This window comes from Bos javanicus, chromosome 10, assembly GCF_032452875.1.
Source record: "Bos javanicus breed banteng chromosome 10, ARS-OSU_banteng_1.0, whole genome shotgun sequence".
NCBI lineage: Eukaryota > Metazoa > Chordata > Mammalia > Artiodactyla > Bovidae > Bos > Bos javanicus.
This window is the reverse complement of record NC_083877.1, coordinates 59,569,304-59,586,176: the sequence shown is the minus strand read 5'-3', so window position 1 is coordinate 59,586,176 and position 16,873 is coordinate 59,569,304. Positions and strand designations below refer to the sequence as shown.

Here is a 16,873-nt window from a genome sequence, read left to right as displayed (position 1 = left end):
ACTAGTGACTGGGAGTTCTAGTCTTAATACTAAACAGAGAAGTACAGAACTTGTTTACAACTGCAGGTTTTGCCATGAAGTATAAAACCCAGATTAGGGGAAAAAGAGAATAAGCACTCTTTGATCCAATCCCATAATTCAGAATTTAGATTTAATTGGAATATAATTGGGTTGATGTTTATTTTACCTTTCTTCTTATCTCTGAATAAAATATCTGCCAAGTTACTAGTATTCAGTTCAGTTCAGTAGCTCAGTCGTGTCTGACTCTTTGCGACCCCATGAATCGCAGCACGCCAGGCCTCCCTGTCCATCACCAACTCCCAGAGTTCACCCAAACTCACGTCCATCAAGTCAGTGATGCCATTCAGCCATCTCATCCTCTGTTGTCCCCTTCTCCTCCTGCCCCCAATCCCTCTCAGCATCAGAGTCGTTTCCAATGAGTCAACTCTTCACATGAGGTGGCCAAAGTACTGGAGTTTCAGCCTCAGCATCATTCCTTCCAATGAACACCCAGGACTGATCTCCTTTAGGATGGACTAGTTGGATCTCCCTGCAGTCCAAGGGACTCTCAAGAGTCTTCTCCAACACCACAGTTCAAAAGCATCAATTCTTCGGTGCTCAGCTTTCTTCACAGTCCAACTCTCACATCCGAACATGACTACTGGAAAAACCATAGCCTTGACTAGACAGACCTTTGTTGGCAAAGTAATGTCTCTGCTTTTGAATATGCTATCTAGGTTGGTCATAACTTTCCTTCCAAGGAGTAAGCATCTTTTAATTTCATGGCTGCAGTCACCATCTGCGGTGATTTTGGAGCCCCAAAAAATAAAGTCTGACACTGTTTCCACTGTTTCCCCATCTATTTCCCATGAAGTGATGGGACCACATGCCATGATCTTTGTTTTCTGAATATTGAGCTTTAAGCCAACTTTTCACTCTCCTCTTTCACTTTCATCAAGAGGCTTTTGAGTTCCTCTTCACTTTCTGCCATAAGGGTGGTATCATCTGCATGTCTGAGGTTATTGATATTTCTCCCGGCAATCTTAATTCCAGCTTGTGCTTCTTCCAGCCCAGCATTTCTCATGATGTACTCTGCATATAAGTTAAATAAGCAGGGTGATAGTATACAGCCTTGACGTACTCCTTTTCCTATTTGGAACCAGTCTGTTGTTCCATGTCCAGTTTTAACTGTTGCTTCCTGACCTGCATATAGGTTTCTCAAGAGGCAAGTCAGGTGGTCTGGTATGCCCACCTCTTTCAGAATTTTCCACAGTTTATTGTGATAACTCCAGAAAGAATGAAGGAATGGAGCCAAAGCAAAAACAATACCCAGTTGTGGATGTGACTGGTGATAGAAACAAGGTCTGATGCTGTAAAGAGCAATATTGCATAGGAACCTGGAATGTTAGGTCCATGAATCAAGGCAAATTGGAAGTGGTCAAACAGGAGATGGCAAGAGTGAACGTCGACATTCTAGAAATCAGCAAACTAAAATGAACTGGAATGGGTGAATTTAACTCAGATGACCATTATATCTACTACTATGTGCAAGAATCCTGCAGAAGAAATGGAGTAGCCATCATGGTCAACAAAAGAGTCTGAAATGCAGTACTTGGATGCAATCTCAAAAACGACAGAGTGATCTCTGTTCGTTTCCAAGGCAAACCATTCAATATCACAGTAATCCAAACCTATGCCCCAACCAGTAATGCTGAAGAAGCTGAAGTTGAACGGTTCTATGAATACCTACAAGAACTTCTATAACTAAAATCCAAAAAGGATGTCCTTTTCATTATAGGGGACTGGAATGCAAAAGTAGGAAGTCAAGAGATACCTGGAGTAACAGGCAAATTTGGCCTTGGAATACAGAATGAAGCAGAGCAAAGACTAATAGAGTTTTGCCAAGAAAATGCACTGGTCATAGCAAACACCCTCTTCCAACAACACAAGAGAAGACTCTACACATGGACATCACCAGATGGTCAACACCAAAATCAGATTGATTATATTCTTTGCAGCCAAAGATGGAGAAGCTCTATACAGTCAGCAAAAATAAGACTGGGAACTGACTGTGGCTCAGATCATGAACTCCTTATTAAATTGAAGAAAGTAGGGAAAACCACTAGACCATTCAGGTATGACCTAAATCAAATCCCTTATGATTATACAATGGAAGTTACTAGTATAAACATTAATAAAAAGAATTCATTTAAGCAATCAGAGAACAAAATGCTTTCCCTGTTTCTCAAAAGCAGTCATTAGCACAAAATAGTTACCAAATATTATTTCTTAATTAATACAAAATTTTAAATCAGGAAGTTTTCTGAAAGTGCTTAACACCAGCAAAAGATGTGTGTTTCTGTTTTAAGAAATATAATTCTGAGTTTTTACTATCTGGATAATTTTTTTCAAGGTGAATACAATTGATTTGTTGATTCTTTTTTCTGTTTCTCATTATTAGTATAGAATGGAGCATCAATATTAATGACATCAAAGACCATCAATTGTGAACTGTGTTTACAATGATGGTAGTTTGCCAGTCATACTGCTTTGCCTTATAACAACTTGCTTTTATTTAGGAAATACCATCAAATATTGAAGCATCTTAATCTAAACAGATTGCCTTTCTCTTCACAAAGCCAACTGACCCACTCAGGTTTTAAACTCTAGACCCATCCGCTTTGCAATGACTTCATGGCCTCCCCAACTAAACTGACTCCCATGGGCAACAATATAAGCATACTCTTTCAATTGAGTCTTATAAAAAAATTTACATAAATTATAGTTAAGAAAATACAAATGTACATAGTGTACTAAAAATACACTGAGATACCATTTTTTCACCTTTCAGATTGTCAGAAATTCCAACATTTGAAAGGACACTTTTGAAGAGCTATGAGGAAACAGGTGCACTCCTATATTACTGACGGGGGAGTCAATGGGGACAGCCCTAATAACTGGCAAAGTGCCAGTGTCTAACAAAATTACGAGGTCTGATACCTTTTGGCCCAGCAGTCTCACATCAGCAAATTTATCCTACAGATGGAGCATCATTCACAGTGTGAAGTGCCATGTGGACCAGGTTTTTCCACATGTGGACCAGCGTCGTTTGAAATTGCAAATTAGTGTGAATAAACTATAAAACACATACACAAAGGAGTAAATGCAGAGAGAATAAGTGGATGAAAAAATAAGGGAAATTTCTACATACAAATATAGACAGAACTTAAAAATACTTTGTTAGTGAAGGGGGGAAGTGCAGAATAGTATGCTTTTTTTTTTTTTTTAATTGGGGGAAAGGGCAAGAACATATGAGCAAATGAGCCTATATTTACATAAAAAACTGTAGAAGAGTATGTGAGAAATTCATAGAAGTGGCTATGAAGGAAAGAGATAGGATGGATAGGGATGTATTCTCTCTGATTCTCAGTCTTCTCATCTGTGAACTAGAGAATATAATTCTACTTATATCATTAATTATAAGAATTGAGTGAAAATTTGACAATACAGTTGACCCTTGAACAATACGAGGGTCCACACAGCAGAAGATCTACATAAACTGATAGAAGGCCCTCCATATAGATTCTTCTGCATCTGCGATTTTTCATCCATGGATTCAACCAACCATCGGTGTGTTTACCACTGAAAAAAATCCTCATATAAGTGACCCCAGGCAGTTCAAACCCCTGTCCTTCAAGGATACTTAGCAAGATGGTAGACCCAAAGCAGAAATTCAATAGACAGTCATTCGTTTTTCCTCATCTTAGCACTCTAATAACCAGCTAACTCAGGGGTCAGCAAACCATAGCCTGTGGGTCACAAACACCACACCACCACCAGTTCTGTAAGTAAAGTTTCATGTCCACAGGGCCAAGTTCATTACTTTTTGTGTTTAGCTGCTTTCAGCCGTAATAGCAGAGTTGAGTAGTTGCAATAGAGACTTATGACCCTGCAAAACCTAAAACGTTTACCATCTGGTCCTTTACAGAAAAAAACTGTGAACTTCTGGTCTCAACAAATGCAATCTTCTAATTACTAGATGAAGAATCTTCCTAAGATACATCTCTGTCCCAGACCATGTGTCTGTGAATAACCATTGTTGATTCACTCATGCTTCTCTTGTGCCTTTATGCAGGTCTCCCGAAAGCTGCGAAGATCAATCATCAACGCATTTGGTACGGAATTGGCCTTGCTATCGCCTCCAAGGTTACACAGGATGATGTAATCTATTCCCCCCTACCCTTGTACCACAGTGCTGCGCTTCTGATTGGCTTACATGGATGTATGGTGACTGGTAAGCTTTTCCTCTCAACAGGGTATTGAAGCCCAGTACACATTCAATGTGCTCATAAGGAAAAGTAATACAAAATTTGCTATTTTCCTCTGTGCTAGGAATAGTGTTTAATTCCATGTTAATACTGAGGTTGTTTGGCTTACACATAGCAAACATCTAAAAGAATTTATAGTGAATTCCATGATGGTCCATTGGTTAGGACTCCACATTTTCATTGCTGAGGGCCTGGGTTCAATTCCTGATCAGGAAACTAAGATCCCACAAGCCCCAAGGCCAAATAAATAAATAAAAAGAATTTCTATTTTCTCATGCCTGCATGTCTTTTAATATAATGCTTTAATTGTTCAGCATATCAAAGAGCAAGCTTCTTTTAAGTCTTTTAGGTCTTTATACAGGTTAAGATACTTGATCCTTTGATTCCACAAATAATTCTCTTATGTCATTTCTGTCTTTAGAAATCTGCATGTTGATCTCCATTAGCACCTAGTTTAAACTTCTCATTCAGCTGGCCCATTCTACTTTATTCTTCCCTCTTCCCACAGGCTCTCAGCTCCGGTCAGAATACTTAGATTTCCCCATCTCTTCTCTTTCCTTCTGAAACATTACCATTTACATTAGAATTGCCATTCTTACTATTGTCTACAGGATTTCTGCCCCTTGTGTACATGAAGTCTCAGTCCAATATCCACCTCTTCCAGGAGACTACCTCTAACTTTCCAACTAAACTAAAAAACTTAACTTTTTCTCCCATGTGACATTTTAAGTAATTATATATGTATATATAGTAACGTATGCATATATTAATTCATATACAAATACACATGACTGCCCAAACCTCTGTTCCTTTTCCTCATCAGCTTACTGATCGGCTATAAAACCCTTAATCCAGCACCAATACCAGTCTCCAAATCAGCAAGGAATGCCTGGGTCTGATCATATTGTTGGGCCCTTCAAAAACAGAATGACTCTGAAGCCCTCCTGGGGATAAATCAATCGCTCATACATCTACTTAAGCATAATAGATAAATGCTAAAAAGGAAAATATAGTATTTTTAAAAAATTTCTCCTTAAACATTTGATTTTGCATGTTTAGGTGTAGAAATTAACTAATAACATGAAAAATATCTGTGATATTTTTATTTCACTTTACTACATTTCACGCTTATGTTAGGTTGGATATGATAGGTACGTTGTTTTTACCTATCGTATTAGTTTTCTATTGCCACTGTAACAAATGACCATGAACTTTGTGGTTTAAAACAACACAGGTTGGTTCTCTCCCTTTTTTGAAAGTTAGAAGTCCGAAAGTCAAGATGTCAGCAAGGCTACATTCCTTCTGGAAGCTTGTAGGGAAGAGTCCATTTTCTTGCCTTTCCTATCTCCCGGAGGCTGCTCACATTCTTTGGCTTGTAGCCCCTTTTTTCATCTTCAAAACATTTCACTCCAGGCTTTTGTTTTTGTCGTGCTTTCTCCTACTACTCTTGACCTTCTTGACTTCTTCTTATCAGCACCTTTGTGATTATATTGGTCTCTCCCAATCAGTTCAGTTCAGTTCAGTCACTCAGTAGTGTCCAAATCTTTGCTACCCCATGGACTGCAGCATGCCAGGCCTCCTTATCCATCACCAACTCCCAGAGTTTACTCAAACTCATATCCATTGAGTCAGTGATGCCATACAATCGTCTCATCCTCTGTCGTCCCCTTCTCCTCCCACCTGCAATCTTTCCCAGCATCAGGGTCTTTTCCAATGAGTCAACTCTTCGCATCAGGTGGCCAAAGTATTGGAGTTTCAGCTTCAGCATCAGTCCTTCCAATGAATATTCAGGACTGATTTCCTTTAGGATGGACTGGCTGGATCTCTTTGCAGTCCAAGGGACTATCAAGAGTCTTCTCCAACACCACAGTTCAAAAGCATCAATTCTTTGGCGCTCAGCTTTCTTTTTGTCCAACTCTCACATCCATACATGACTACTGGAAAAACCATAGCTTTGACTAGATGGACCTTTGTTGGTAAAGTAATGTCTCTGCTTTTTAATATGCTGTCTAGGTTGGTCATAACTTTTCTTCCAAGGAGCAAGCGTCTTTTTATTTCATGGTTGCAGTCACCATCTGCAGTGATTTTGGAGTCCAAATAGTCTGTCACTGTTTCCCCATTCATTTGCCATGAAGAGACTCTGATGCTGGAAGGGATTGGGGGCAGGAGGAGAAGGGGACAACAGAGGATGAGATGACAGGATGGCATCACCAACTCGATGGACATGAGTTTGGGTAAACTCTGGGAGTTGGTGATGGACAGGGAGGCCTGGCGTGCTGCAATTCATGGGGTCACAAAGAGTCGGACACAACTGAGCAACTGAACTGAACTGAACTGAACGGGACCGGATGCCATGATCTTTGTTTTCTGAATGTTGAGTTTTAAGCCAACTTTTTCACTCTCCTCTTTCACTTTCATCAAGAGGCCCTTTAGTTCCTCTTCGATTTCTGCCATGAGGGTGGTATTATCTGCATATCTGAGGTTGTTGATATTTCTCCCAGCAACCTTGATTCCAGCTAGTGCTTCATCCAGTCCAGCATTTCTCATGAAGTACTCTGTATATAAGTTAAATAAGCAATGTGGCAATATACAGCCTTGATGTACTCCTTTCCCTATTTGGAACCAGTCTGTTGTTCCATGTCCAGTTCTACTGTTGCTTCCTGAGCTGCATACTGATTTCTCAGGAGGCAGGTCAGATGGTCTGGTATTCCCATCTCTTTAAGAATTTTCCGCAGTTTGTTGTGATCCACACAGTCAAAGGCTTTGACACAGTCAATAAAGCAGAAGTAGATGTTTTTCTGGAACTCTCTTGCTTTTTTGAAGATACAGTAGATGTTGGCAATTTGAACACTGGTTCCTCTGCATTTTCTAAATCCAGCTTGAACATCTGGAAGTTCATGGTTCACATACTGTTGAAGCCTGGCTTTGAGAATTTTGAGCATTACTTTCCTATCATGTGAGATGAGTGCAATTGTGTGATGGTTTGAGCATTCTTTGGCCTTGCATTTCTTTGGGATTGGAATGAAAACTGACCTTTTCCAGTCCTGTGGCCACTGCTGAGTTTTCCAGATTTGCTGACATATTGAGTGCAGCACTTTCACAGCATCATCTTTTAGGATTTGAAATAGCTCAACTGGAATTCCATCACCTCCATTAGTTTTGTGCATAGTGATGCTTCCTAAGACCCACTTGACTTCACATTCCAGGATGTCTGGCTCTAGGTGAGTGATCACATCATCGTGATTATCTGAGTTGTGAAGATCTTTTTTGTATAGTTCTTCTATATATTCTTGCCATCTCTTCTTAATATCTTCTGCTTCTGTTAGGTCCATACCATTTCTGTCCTTGTTTGTGCCCATCTTTACATGAAATGTTCCCTTGCTATCTCTAATTTTCTTGAAGCGATCTCTAGTCTTTTCCATTCTATTGCTTTCCTCTATTTCTTTGCATTGATCATTGAAGAAGGCTTTATTATCTTTCCTTGCTGTTCTTGGAACTCAGCATTAAAATGGGCATATCTTTCCTTTTCTGCTTTGCCTTTCACTTCTCTTCTTTTCTCAGCTATTTGTAAGGCCTCTTCAGACAACCATTTTGCCTTTTTGCATTTCTTTTTCTTGGGGATGGTCTTGATCCTTGCCTCCTGTACAATGTCATGAACCTCTGTCCATAGTTCTTCATGCACTCTATCAGATCTAATCCCTTGAATCTATTTGTCACTTCCACTGTATAATTGTAAGGGATTTGATTTTGGTCATACCTGAATGGTCTAGTGGTTTTCCCTACTTTCTTCAATTTAAATCTGAATTTGGCAATAAGGAGTTAATGATCTGAGCCACAGTTAGCTCCTGGTCTTATTTTTGCTGACTGTATAGAGCTTCTCCATCTTTGGCTGCAAAGAATATAATCAACCTGATTTCAGTGTTGACCACCAGGTGATGTCCATGTGTAGAGTCTTCTCTTGTGTTGTTGGAAGAGGGTGTTTGCTATGACCAGTGTGTTCTCTTGGCAAAACCTGTTAGCCTTTGACCTGCTTCATTTTGTACTCCAAGGCCAAATTTGCCTGTTACTCCAGGTATCTCTTGACTTCCTACTTTTGCATTCCAGTCCCCTATAATGAAAAGGACATCTTTTTTGGGTGTTAGTTCTAAAAGGTCTTGTAGGTCTTCATAGAACTATTCAACTTCAGCTTCTTCAGCCTTATTGGTTGGGGCATAGACTTGGATTACTGTGATATTGAATGGTTTGCCTTGGAAATGAACAGAGATCACTCTGTCGTTTTTGAGATTGCATCCAAGTACTGCATTTCAGACTTTTGTTGACTGTGATGGCTACTCCATTTCTTCTACGGGATTCTTGCCCACAGTAGTAGATACAATGGTCATCGGAGTTAAAATCACCCATTCCAGTCCATTTTAGTTCACTGATTCCTAGAATGTTGATGTTCACTCTTGCCATCTCCTGTTTGACCACTTCCAATTTGCCTTGATTCATGGACCTAACATTCCAGATTCCTATGCAATATTGCTCTTTACAGCATAGACTTTACTTCCGTCCCCAGTCACATTCACAATTGGGTGGTGTTGTTGCTTTGGCTCCATCTCTTCATTCTTCCTGGAATTACTTCTCCACTAATCTCCAGTAGCATATTGGGCACCTTCCGACCAAGGGAGTTCATCTTTCAGTGTCCTATCTTTTTGTCTTTTCTTGTTGTTCATGGGGTTCTAAAGGCAAAAATACTGAAGTGGTTTGCCATTCCCTTCTCCAGTGGGCCACATTTTGTCAGAACTCTCCACCATGACCCATCCATCCTGGATGGCCCCACACAGCATGGCTCCTAGTTTCATTGAGTTAGACAACACTGTGGTCCATGTGATCAGATTGGTTAGTTTTCTGTGATTGTGGTTTTCAATCTATCTGCCCTCCCATGGAGAAGGATAATCTCCCCTTTCCAAGATCCTTAGTTTAATCACATCTACATATTCCCTTTTGTCATGTAAGGTAGCATATTCATGGGTTCTAGAGATTAGGATGTGGATGTGTTGGGAACCATTATTCTGTCTATATCATCCACCATAGAAGACTATTTCCTGCTTGCTCAAGACACTTACAAACTCTCCAGGATTGCAAGCCTAGCTGCTTCTCCAGGTTCATCTCCTTTGACCCACTCACCTTTCACCACTCTGGTCACAGACCAACTGAATCTTGGCCATCCCCCAACCTTCTGGACCATCCTTTATGTTCTTGTTTTTTCCTCTGCCAGGAATTCTCTCATTTTTCTTCATATTCATTTCTCAAGACCTAATTAAAATCCTACCTTTTTAAAAATATGTCTTTCTCAGCCCTTGCCCAGGAAAAATTAATCTACCTCCCCCAACACACACACACACCCTTAGGGCTTCACTGGACTGTGTTTATTTATTGCAAGCTGACTTTTACTAGAAAACTTTATGTCTTCTCCCCCACTATACTGTAATCTCCTATTGAATAAAACCATGTCTTATTCTTTTTTTTTTTTTTTGCATTGAATATAGTTGGTCCCTAACACCTGTTTATGAATGTAATTCACATATAAATTTCAAAAGTGAAAAATATAACTTGGGACTTTTTTGGTAGCATTCCTTTATTGGTACCTTCTATTCCTTCTCGCTAGGTGCTACTCTTGTTTTGCGGACCAAATTTTCAGCCAGCCAGTTTTGGGATGACTGCAGAAAATATAACATCACTGTCATTCAGTATATTGGTGAACTGCTTCGATATTTATGCAACTGTCCTCAGGTAACACTTCCTATGTTTCATTATCTTTTTGAAATGCTTAAGATGGGAATGCAAGTCACTTTGGATCATGCTAGGTTTCAACTGCTTCTTATATATCAGTTTTCAGTTTATACTATAGTTTTTCATTATAAAGTTATTGGCAGCACACCTACCATAAGGAATTTGTTGGTTAGTGTGTTAGTGGCTCAGTCATGTCCAACTCTTTGCAACTCCATGGACTGTAGCCAGTTGGGCACCTCTGTCCATGGAATTCTCCAGGCAAGAATAATGGAGTGGGTGGCCATTCCCTTATTCAGTGGATCTTCCAGATCCAGGGATCAAACCCGGGTCTCCTGCATTGCAGGCAGATTCTTTATTGTCTGAGCCACCAGGAAAGCCATTACTTGATGGCAATCATTGTAATAGGGTTTCCCAGGCACCTCAGTCGTAAAGAATTTGCCTGCCAAGCAGGAAGCACAGGTTCAATCCCTGGGTCGGGAAGACCCCTGGAGAAGGGAATGGCAACCCATTCCAGTATTCTTGCCTGGAGAATTCCATGGACAGAAGAGTCTGACAGTCTACAGTCCCTGAGGTCACAAAAGTCAGATATGACCGAGCATGCACACAAAGCAAAGTTGCTGTGATAACATTATTCCCTACCTTTGTATCTGTTTTCATACTTTACCCTCTACCCAGCATATCCTCTGCTTCCTTCTCTACTTGTTTAAACCCTACTCACTGTCAAAGCCCAGCTTCAGTGATACCTCACATGTTAAACTTACATGAGTCACCCCAACAGAACTCATTGCTTCCTTCCTGTACCTCATTTGTTTTCTCCTCCTTTGTGGCCCTTGTCACTTTGCAGGTGTTGGTCTTCATGCCTCCCATGGGACCACATCTCATTGCCTTGCCCTCTCTTATACCACATTCATGCAGAAAACTTTTACTTAATGTTGCTTAGTGAATAAACTTAGGAACCATCTGACCAAATCTGTTACCAAGCTTAGAACAGATGTCCCAAGGTAATAACTCCAAGTACTGTGGATCTTCCCTGCCTGTAGATACCCTTATATCTTGATGGGGTTGTTTGAAAGAGCTCGTTCTGTTCAGGTTCTCAGCTCTCATCAGAGAGGGCAGCCTGCCTGGGACCACATCAAGGTCCCAATTTTTTACACCCATTATTTTGCACCCACTCATTCTTTACTGTATGAATTTATCCTGTGCACCATAGGATGTTTAATAGCATCTTTGGCTTTTACACAGGACATGCCAGTGATACCCTCCCCATCCTCCCAGGTCATCATAATCAAAATGTCTTCATACATTGCCAGATATCCCCTGGCAGGCAAAATCAACCCTTCATTCAGATCAGATCAGATCAGTCACTCAGTTGTGTCCAACTCTTTGCAACCCCATGAATCGCAGCACACCAGGCCTCCCTGTCCATCACCAACTCCCAGAGTTCACCCAGACTCACATCCATCGAGTCAGTGATGCCATCCAGCCATCTCATCCTCTTTCGTCCCCTTCTCCTCTTGCCCCCAATCCCTCCCAGCATCAGAGTCTTTTCCAATAAGTCAACTCTTCGCATGAGGTGCCCAAAGTACTGGAGTTTCAGCTTTAGCATCATTCCTTCCAAAGAAATCCCAGGGCTAATCTCTTTCAGAATGGACTGGTTGGATCTCCTTGTAGTCCAAGGGACTCTCAAGAGTCTTCTCCAACACCACAGTTCAAAAGCATCAATTCTTCGGCGCTCAGCCTTCTTCACAGTCCAACTCTCACATCCATACATGACCACAGGAAAAACCATAGCCTTGACTAGACAGACCTTTGTTGGCAAAGTAATGTCTCTGCTTTTGAATATGCTATCTAGGTTGGTCATAACTTTCCTTCCAAGGAGTAACCCTTCATTAGGACCACTAAACTAGACAATGCAGTAAACTCACCAGATTCTACTTTCTTTAATCCTTTTACTCATCAAAAGAAAACAAACTCAAAGGATCACTAAGTTGATCAACTGCTATTTATAAGCACCAGTTATGCTCAGTTTAGGAGAAGGCAATGGCACCCCACTCCAGTACTCTTGCCTGGAAAATCCCAGGCAAGATTAGTAGGCTGCAGTCCATGCGGTCGCTAAGAGTCGGACACAACTGAGCGACTTCACTTTCACTTTTTACTTTCATGCACTGCAGAAGGAAAAATGGCAACCCACTCCAGTGTTCTTGCCTGGAGAATCCCAGGGACGGGGGAGCCTGGTGGGTTGCCGTCCATGGGGTCGCACAGAGTCAGACACGACTGAGGTGACTTAGCAGTAGCAGTATGTTCAGTTTATATATAGGCTACCTTAGAAATGTTGCAGATCCAGTTCCAGACCATCACAACAAAGCAAATTCCACAATAAAGCAAGTTACATGAATGTTTTGGTTTCCGAGTACACATAAAAGTTATGTTTATACCATGCTGTAGTCTATTAAGTATGCAATAGCCTTAAAGCAGTGTATATACCTTAATTCCTACCTTAAGTAGGAAGTCAAGAAACACCTGGAGTAACAGGTAAATTTGGCCTTGGAATATGGAATGAAGCAGGGCAAAGACTATTAGAGTTTTGCCAAGAAAATGCACTGGTCATAGCAAACATCCTCTTCCAACAACACAAAAGAGACTCTACACATGGACATCACCAGATGGTCAACACTGAAATCGACTGATTATGTTCTTTGTAGCCAAAGATGGAGAAGCTCTATACAGTCAACAAAAACACGACCAGGACCTGATTGTGGCTCAGATCATGAACTCCTTATTGCCAAATTCAGACTTAAATTGAAGAAAGTAGGGAAAACCACTAGACCATTCAGGTATGACCTAAATCAAATCCCTTATGATTATACAGTGGAAGTGAGAAATAGATTTAAGGGACTAGATCTGATAGATAGAGTGCCTGATGAACTATGGATGGAGGCTCATGACATTGTACAGTAGACAGGGATCAAGACCATCCCCATGGAAAAGAAACGCAAAAAAGCAAAATGGCTGTCTGGGGAGGCCTTACAAATAGCTGTGAAAAGAAGAGAAGCAAAAAGGAAAGATATACCCATCTGAATGCAGAGTTCCAAAGAATAGGAAGAAGAGATAAGAAAGCCTTCCTCAGCGATCAATGCAAAGAAATAGAGGAAAACAACAGAATGGGAAAGACTAGAGATCTCTTCAAGAAAATCAGAGATACCAAGGGAACATTTCATGCAAAGATGGGCTCGATAAAGGACAGAAATGGTATGGACCTAACAGAAGCAGTAGATATTAAGAAGAGGTGGCAGGTACAGAAGAACTGTACAAAAAAGATCTTCATGACCAAGATAATCACGATGGTGTGATCACTCACCTAGAGCCAGACATCCTGGAATGTGAAGTCAAATGGGCCTTAGAAAGCATCACTACGAACAAAGCTAGTGGAGGTGATGGAATTCCAGTTGAGCTATTTCAAATCCTGAAATATGATGTTGTAAAAGTGCTTTGGAAAACTCAGCAGTGTCCACAAGACTGGAAAAGGTCAGTTTTCATTCCAATCCCAAAGAAAGGCAATGCCAAAGAATGCTCAAATTACCGCACAATTGCACTCATCTCACATGCTAGTAAAGTAATACTCAAAATTCTCCAAGCCAGGCTTCAGCAATACGTGAACCGTGAACTTCCAGATGTTCAAGCTGGTTTTAGAAAAGGCAGAGGAACCAGACAGAGATCAAATTGCCATACCCGCTGGATCATGGAAAAAGCAAGAGAGTTCCAGAAAAACATCTACTTCTGCTTTATTGACTATGCCAAAGCCTTTGACTGTGTGGATCACAATAAACTGTGGAAAATTCTTAAAGAGATGAGAATACCAGACCACCTGACCTGCCTCTTGAGAAATCTGTATGCAGGTCAGGAAGCAACAGTTAGAACTGGACATGGAAAAACAGACTGGTTCCAAATAGGAAAAGGAATACGTCAAGGCTGTATATTGTCACCCTGTTTATTTAATTTATATGTAGAGTACATCATGAAAAACGCTGGGCTGGAAGAAACACAAGCTGGAATCAAGATTTCTGGGAGAAATATCAATAACCTCAGATAGGCAGATGACACCACCCTTATGGCCGAAAGTGAAGAGGAACTAAAATGCCTCTTGATGAAAGTGAAAGAGGAGAGTGAAAAAGTTGGCTTAAAGTTCAACATTCAGAAAACAAAGATCATGGCATGTGGTCCCATCACTTCATGGGAAATAGATGGGGAAACAGTGGAAACAGTGTCAGACTTTATTTTTGGGGGCTCCAAAATCACTGCAGATGGTGACTGCAGCCAAGAAATTAAAAGATGCTTACTCCTTGGAAGAAATGTTATGACCAACCTAGATAGCATATTCAAAAGCAGAGACATTACTTTGCCAACAAAGGTCTGTCTAGTCAAGGCTATGGTTTTTCCAGTGGTCATGTATGGATGTGAGAGTTGGACTGTGAAGAAAGCTGAGCGCCAAAGAATTGATGCTTTTGAACTGTGGTGTTGGAGAAGACTCTTGAGAGTCCCTTGGACTGCAAGGAGATCCAACCAGTCCATTCTGAAGGAGATCAGCCCTGGGATTTCTTTGGAAGGAATGATGCTAAAGCTGAAACTCCAGTACTTTGGGCACCTCATTCGAAGAGTTGACTCATTGGAAAAGACTCTGATGCTGGGAGGGATTGGGGGCAGGAGGAGAAGGGGACAAAAGAGGATGAGATGGCTGGATTTCATCACCGACTCAATGGACCTGAGTCTGAGTGAACTCTGAGAGTTGGTGATAGACAGGGAGGCCTGGCGTGCTGCGATTCATGGAGTCACAAAGAGTCGGACATGACTGAGCGACTGAATTGACTGACTGATACTTTAATTTTAAATACCTTATTGCTAAAAATGTTAACCATCATCTGATAATGCTGGCTTGCCACCAACCTTCAATTTGTGGGGAAAAAAAAAAAAAGAAGTATCTGCAAAGCACAATGAAGCAGGGTATGCCTGTAACAGAAGCAGTGTGACATAAAGAAGTATAAGATGCTCTTGCCTTAGTTCTTTCTCTTCTTACTTCATGTGGTCTCTGCCCACATGTCACTTCATTAGAGAGATCCTTCCTACTAATTCTCAAGCATCGCATCCTGCCCCTTACCATGCATCTGTGGGTTACTGCTTTCTGTGCCACTGTCACTCCTGACAGAGTGCAGGTTTGTATGACTGTTGTCTTTCTCCTCCAGTTATATGAAAGCTCCATGCACCAGGGGCTTTGTTGATTGCCAGATCTCTGGCACTGAGAACTATATCTGGCACATTCTAGGCATCAACAAATTTTGCTGAATGAACCTCTAAATTCTTGCTCCTGAAAGATATGTAATTGACTTGAGGGAAGTAATGTGTTCCGCAAAAATATTTGGGCTTAGCACACATTATGCTAATTCATGAGGCAGATTCAACAGATTTCCTGAGGGTCATAATTAGCTATGAGTTGGGTGAGGACCTTTCCCATAGCAATTTTTGTTGATGTCATTATTGAGTGTTTTTCACATTAATATTCCACCTGGTGTGAAAGATTGCATGCCTCTGTATCAAACCCCGGAGAAGGCAGTGGCACCCCACTCCAGTAGTCTTGCCTGGAAAATCCCATGGGCAGAGGAGCCTGGTAGGCTGCAGTCCATGGGGTCGCAAAGAGTCAGACACGACTGCGTGACTTCACTTTCACTTTTCACTTTCATGCATTGGAGAAGGAAATGGCAACCCACTCTAGTGTTCTTGCCTGGAGAATCCCAGGGACAGGGGAGCCTGGTGGGCTGCTGTCTGTGGGGTCGCACAGAGTTGGACGTGACTGAAGTGACTTAGCAGCAGCAGCAGCAGCAGGATCAAACCCCAGAAATCCATATAGGGCCCTGCTGTTTGGCTTTTCTTCTCTTGTCAGTTCTTCTCTTGTTCTTCTTAAAAACACTTCCTTGTCAGTTAGAAGTCTCCTGGGGGAGGGGGCATGTTACGTTTTTTCCTGTTAGTTCTAAGGGGCGCCACCTTTGGAGTTGAGGAAAATAAACACGTTCATATGTCACTTTTTCAGGTTCATACACATACACACACTTCCACATTTCCTTTTTATTAATATTGTCTCAGATGCTGGAAAGCATTCAGTTTGATTGGAGTTTTACATCATCAAAATATATTATGATTTGTTGTATAATAGTAGTACATGGACAACCTCTAATCTAGAAAGAGATTTGGAGTTTCTGTTTGCCCTTGATTTACCCCACCCCTGAGTTTTGGTCTGGTTTGTCTGGAAAATACTTATTGGTATTGTAAGAAATGCTCAAAGTCATCTCAAAAAACCTTCATTTGAAGGTTTTTTAAATGTTATGATCTTTTGTATAGAAAATGCAAATCAAAAATGCAGTGAGGTAGCATAGTGGTCAGAATGGCCATCATCAAAAAAATCTACAAACAATAAATGCTGGAGAGGGTGTGAAGAAGAGGAAACCCTCCTATAGTGTTGGTGGGAATGTAAACTGGTACAGCTACTCTGGAGAACAGTATGGAGATTCCTTGAAAAACTAAAAATAGAGCTACCATTTGATCCATCAATCACACTCCTGGGCTTATATCCAGAGTAAAACATGGTCCAAAAGGGTACATGCACCCCAGTGTCCACTGCAGCAGTTTACAGTAGCCAAGGCATGGAAGCAACCCAAATGTCCATCAACAGAAGAATGGATAAAGATGTGGCACATGTATATAATAGAATATTACTCAGCCAT

At 41.0% G+C, this 16,873-nt stretch overlaps 1 protein-coding gene across 1 annotated transcript in view; it reads left to right on the top strand.

The window, feature by feature from the left end:
* The window catches only part of SLC27A2 (solute carrier family 27 member 2), a 58,050-nt gene that overhangs the window by 16,888 nt on the left and 24,289 nt on the right, over positions 1–16,873 (top strand). The window contains exons 3-4 of the mRNA XM_061428798.1: positions 4,136–4,294; positions 9,979–10,103. Of these exons, the coding sequence (XP_061284782.1) occupies positions 4,136–4,294; positions 9,979–10,103 (284 nt within the window). The remainder of the gene's footprint in view (positions 1–4,135; positions 4,295–9,978; positions 10,104–16,873) is intronic.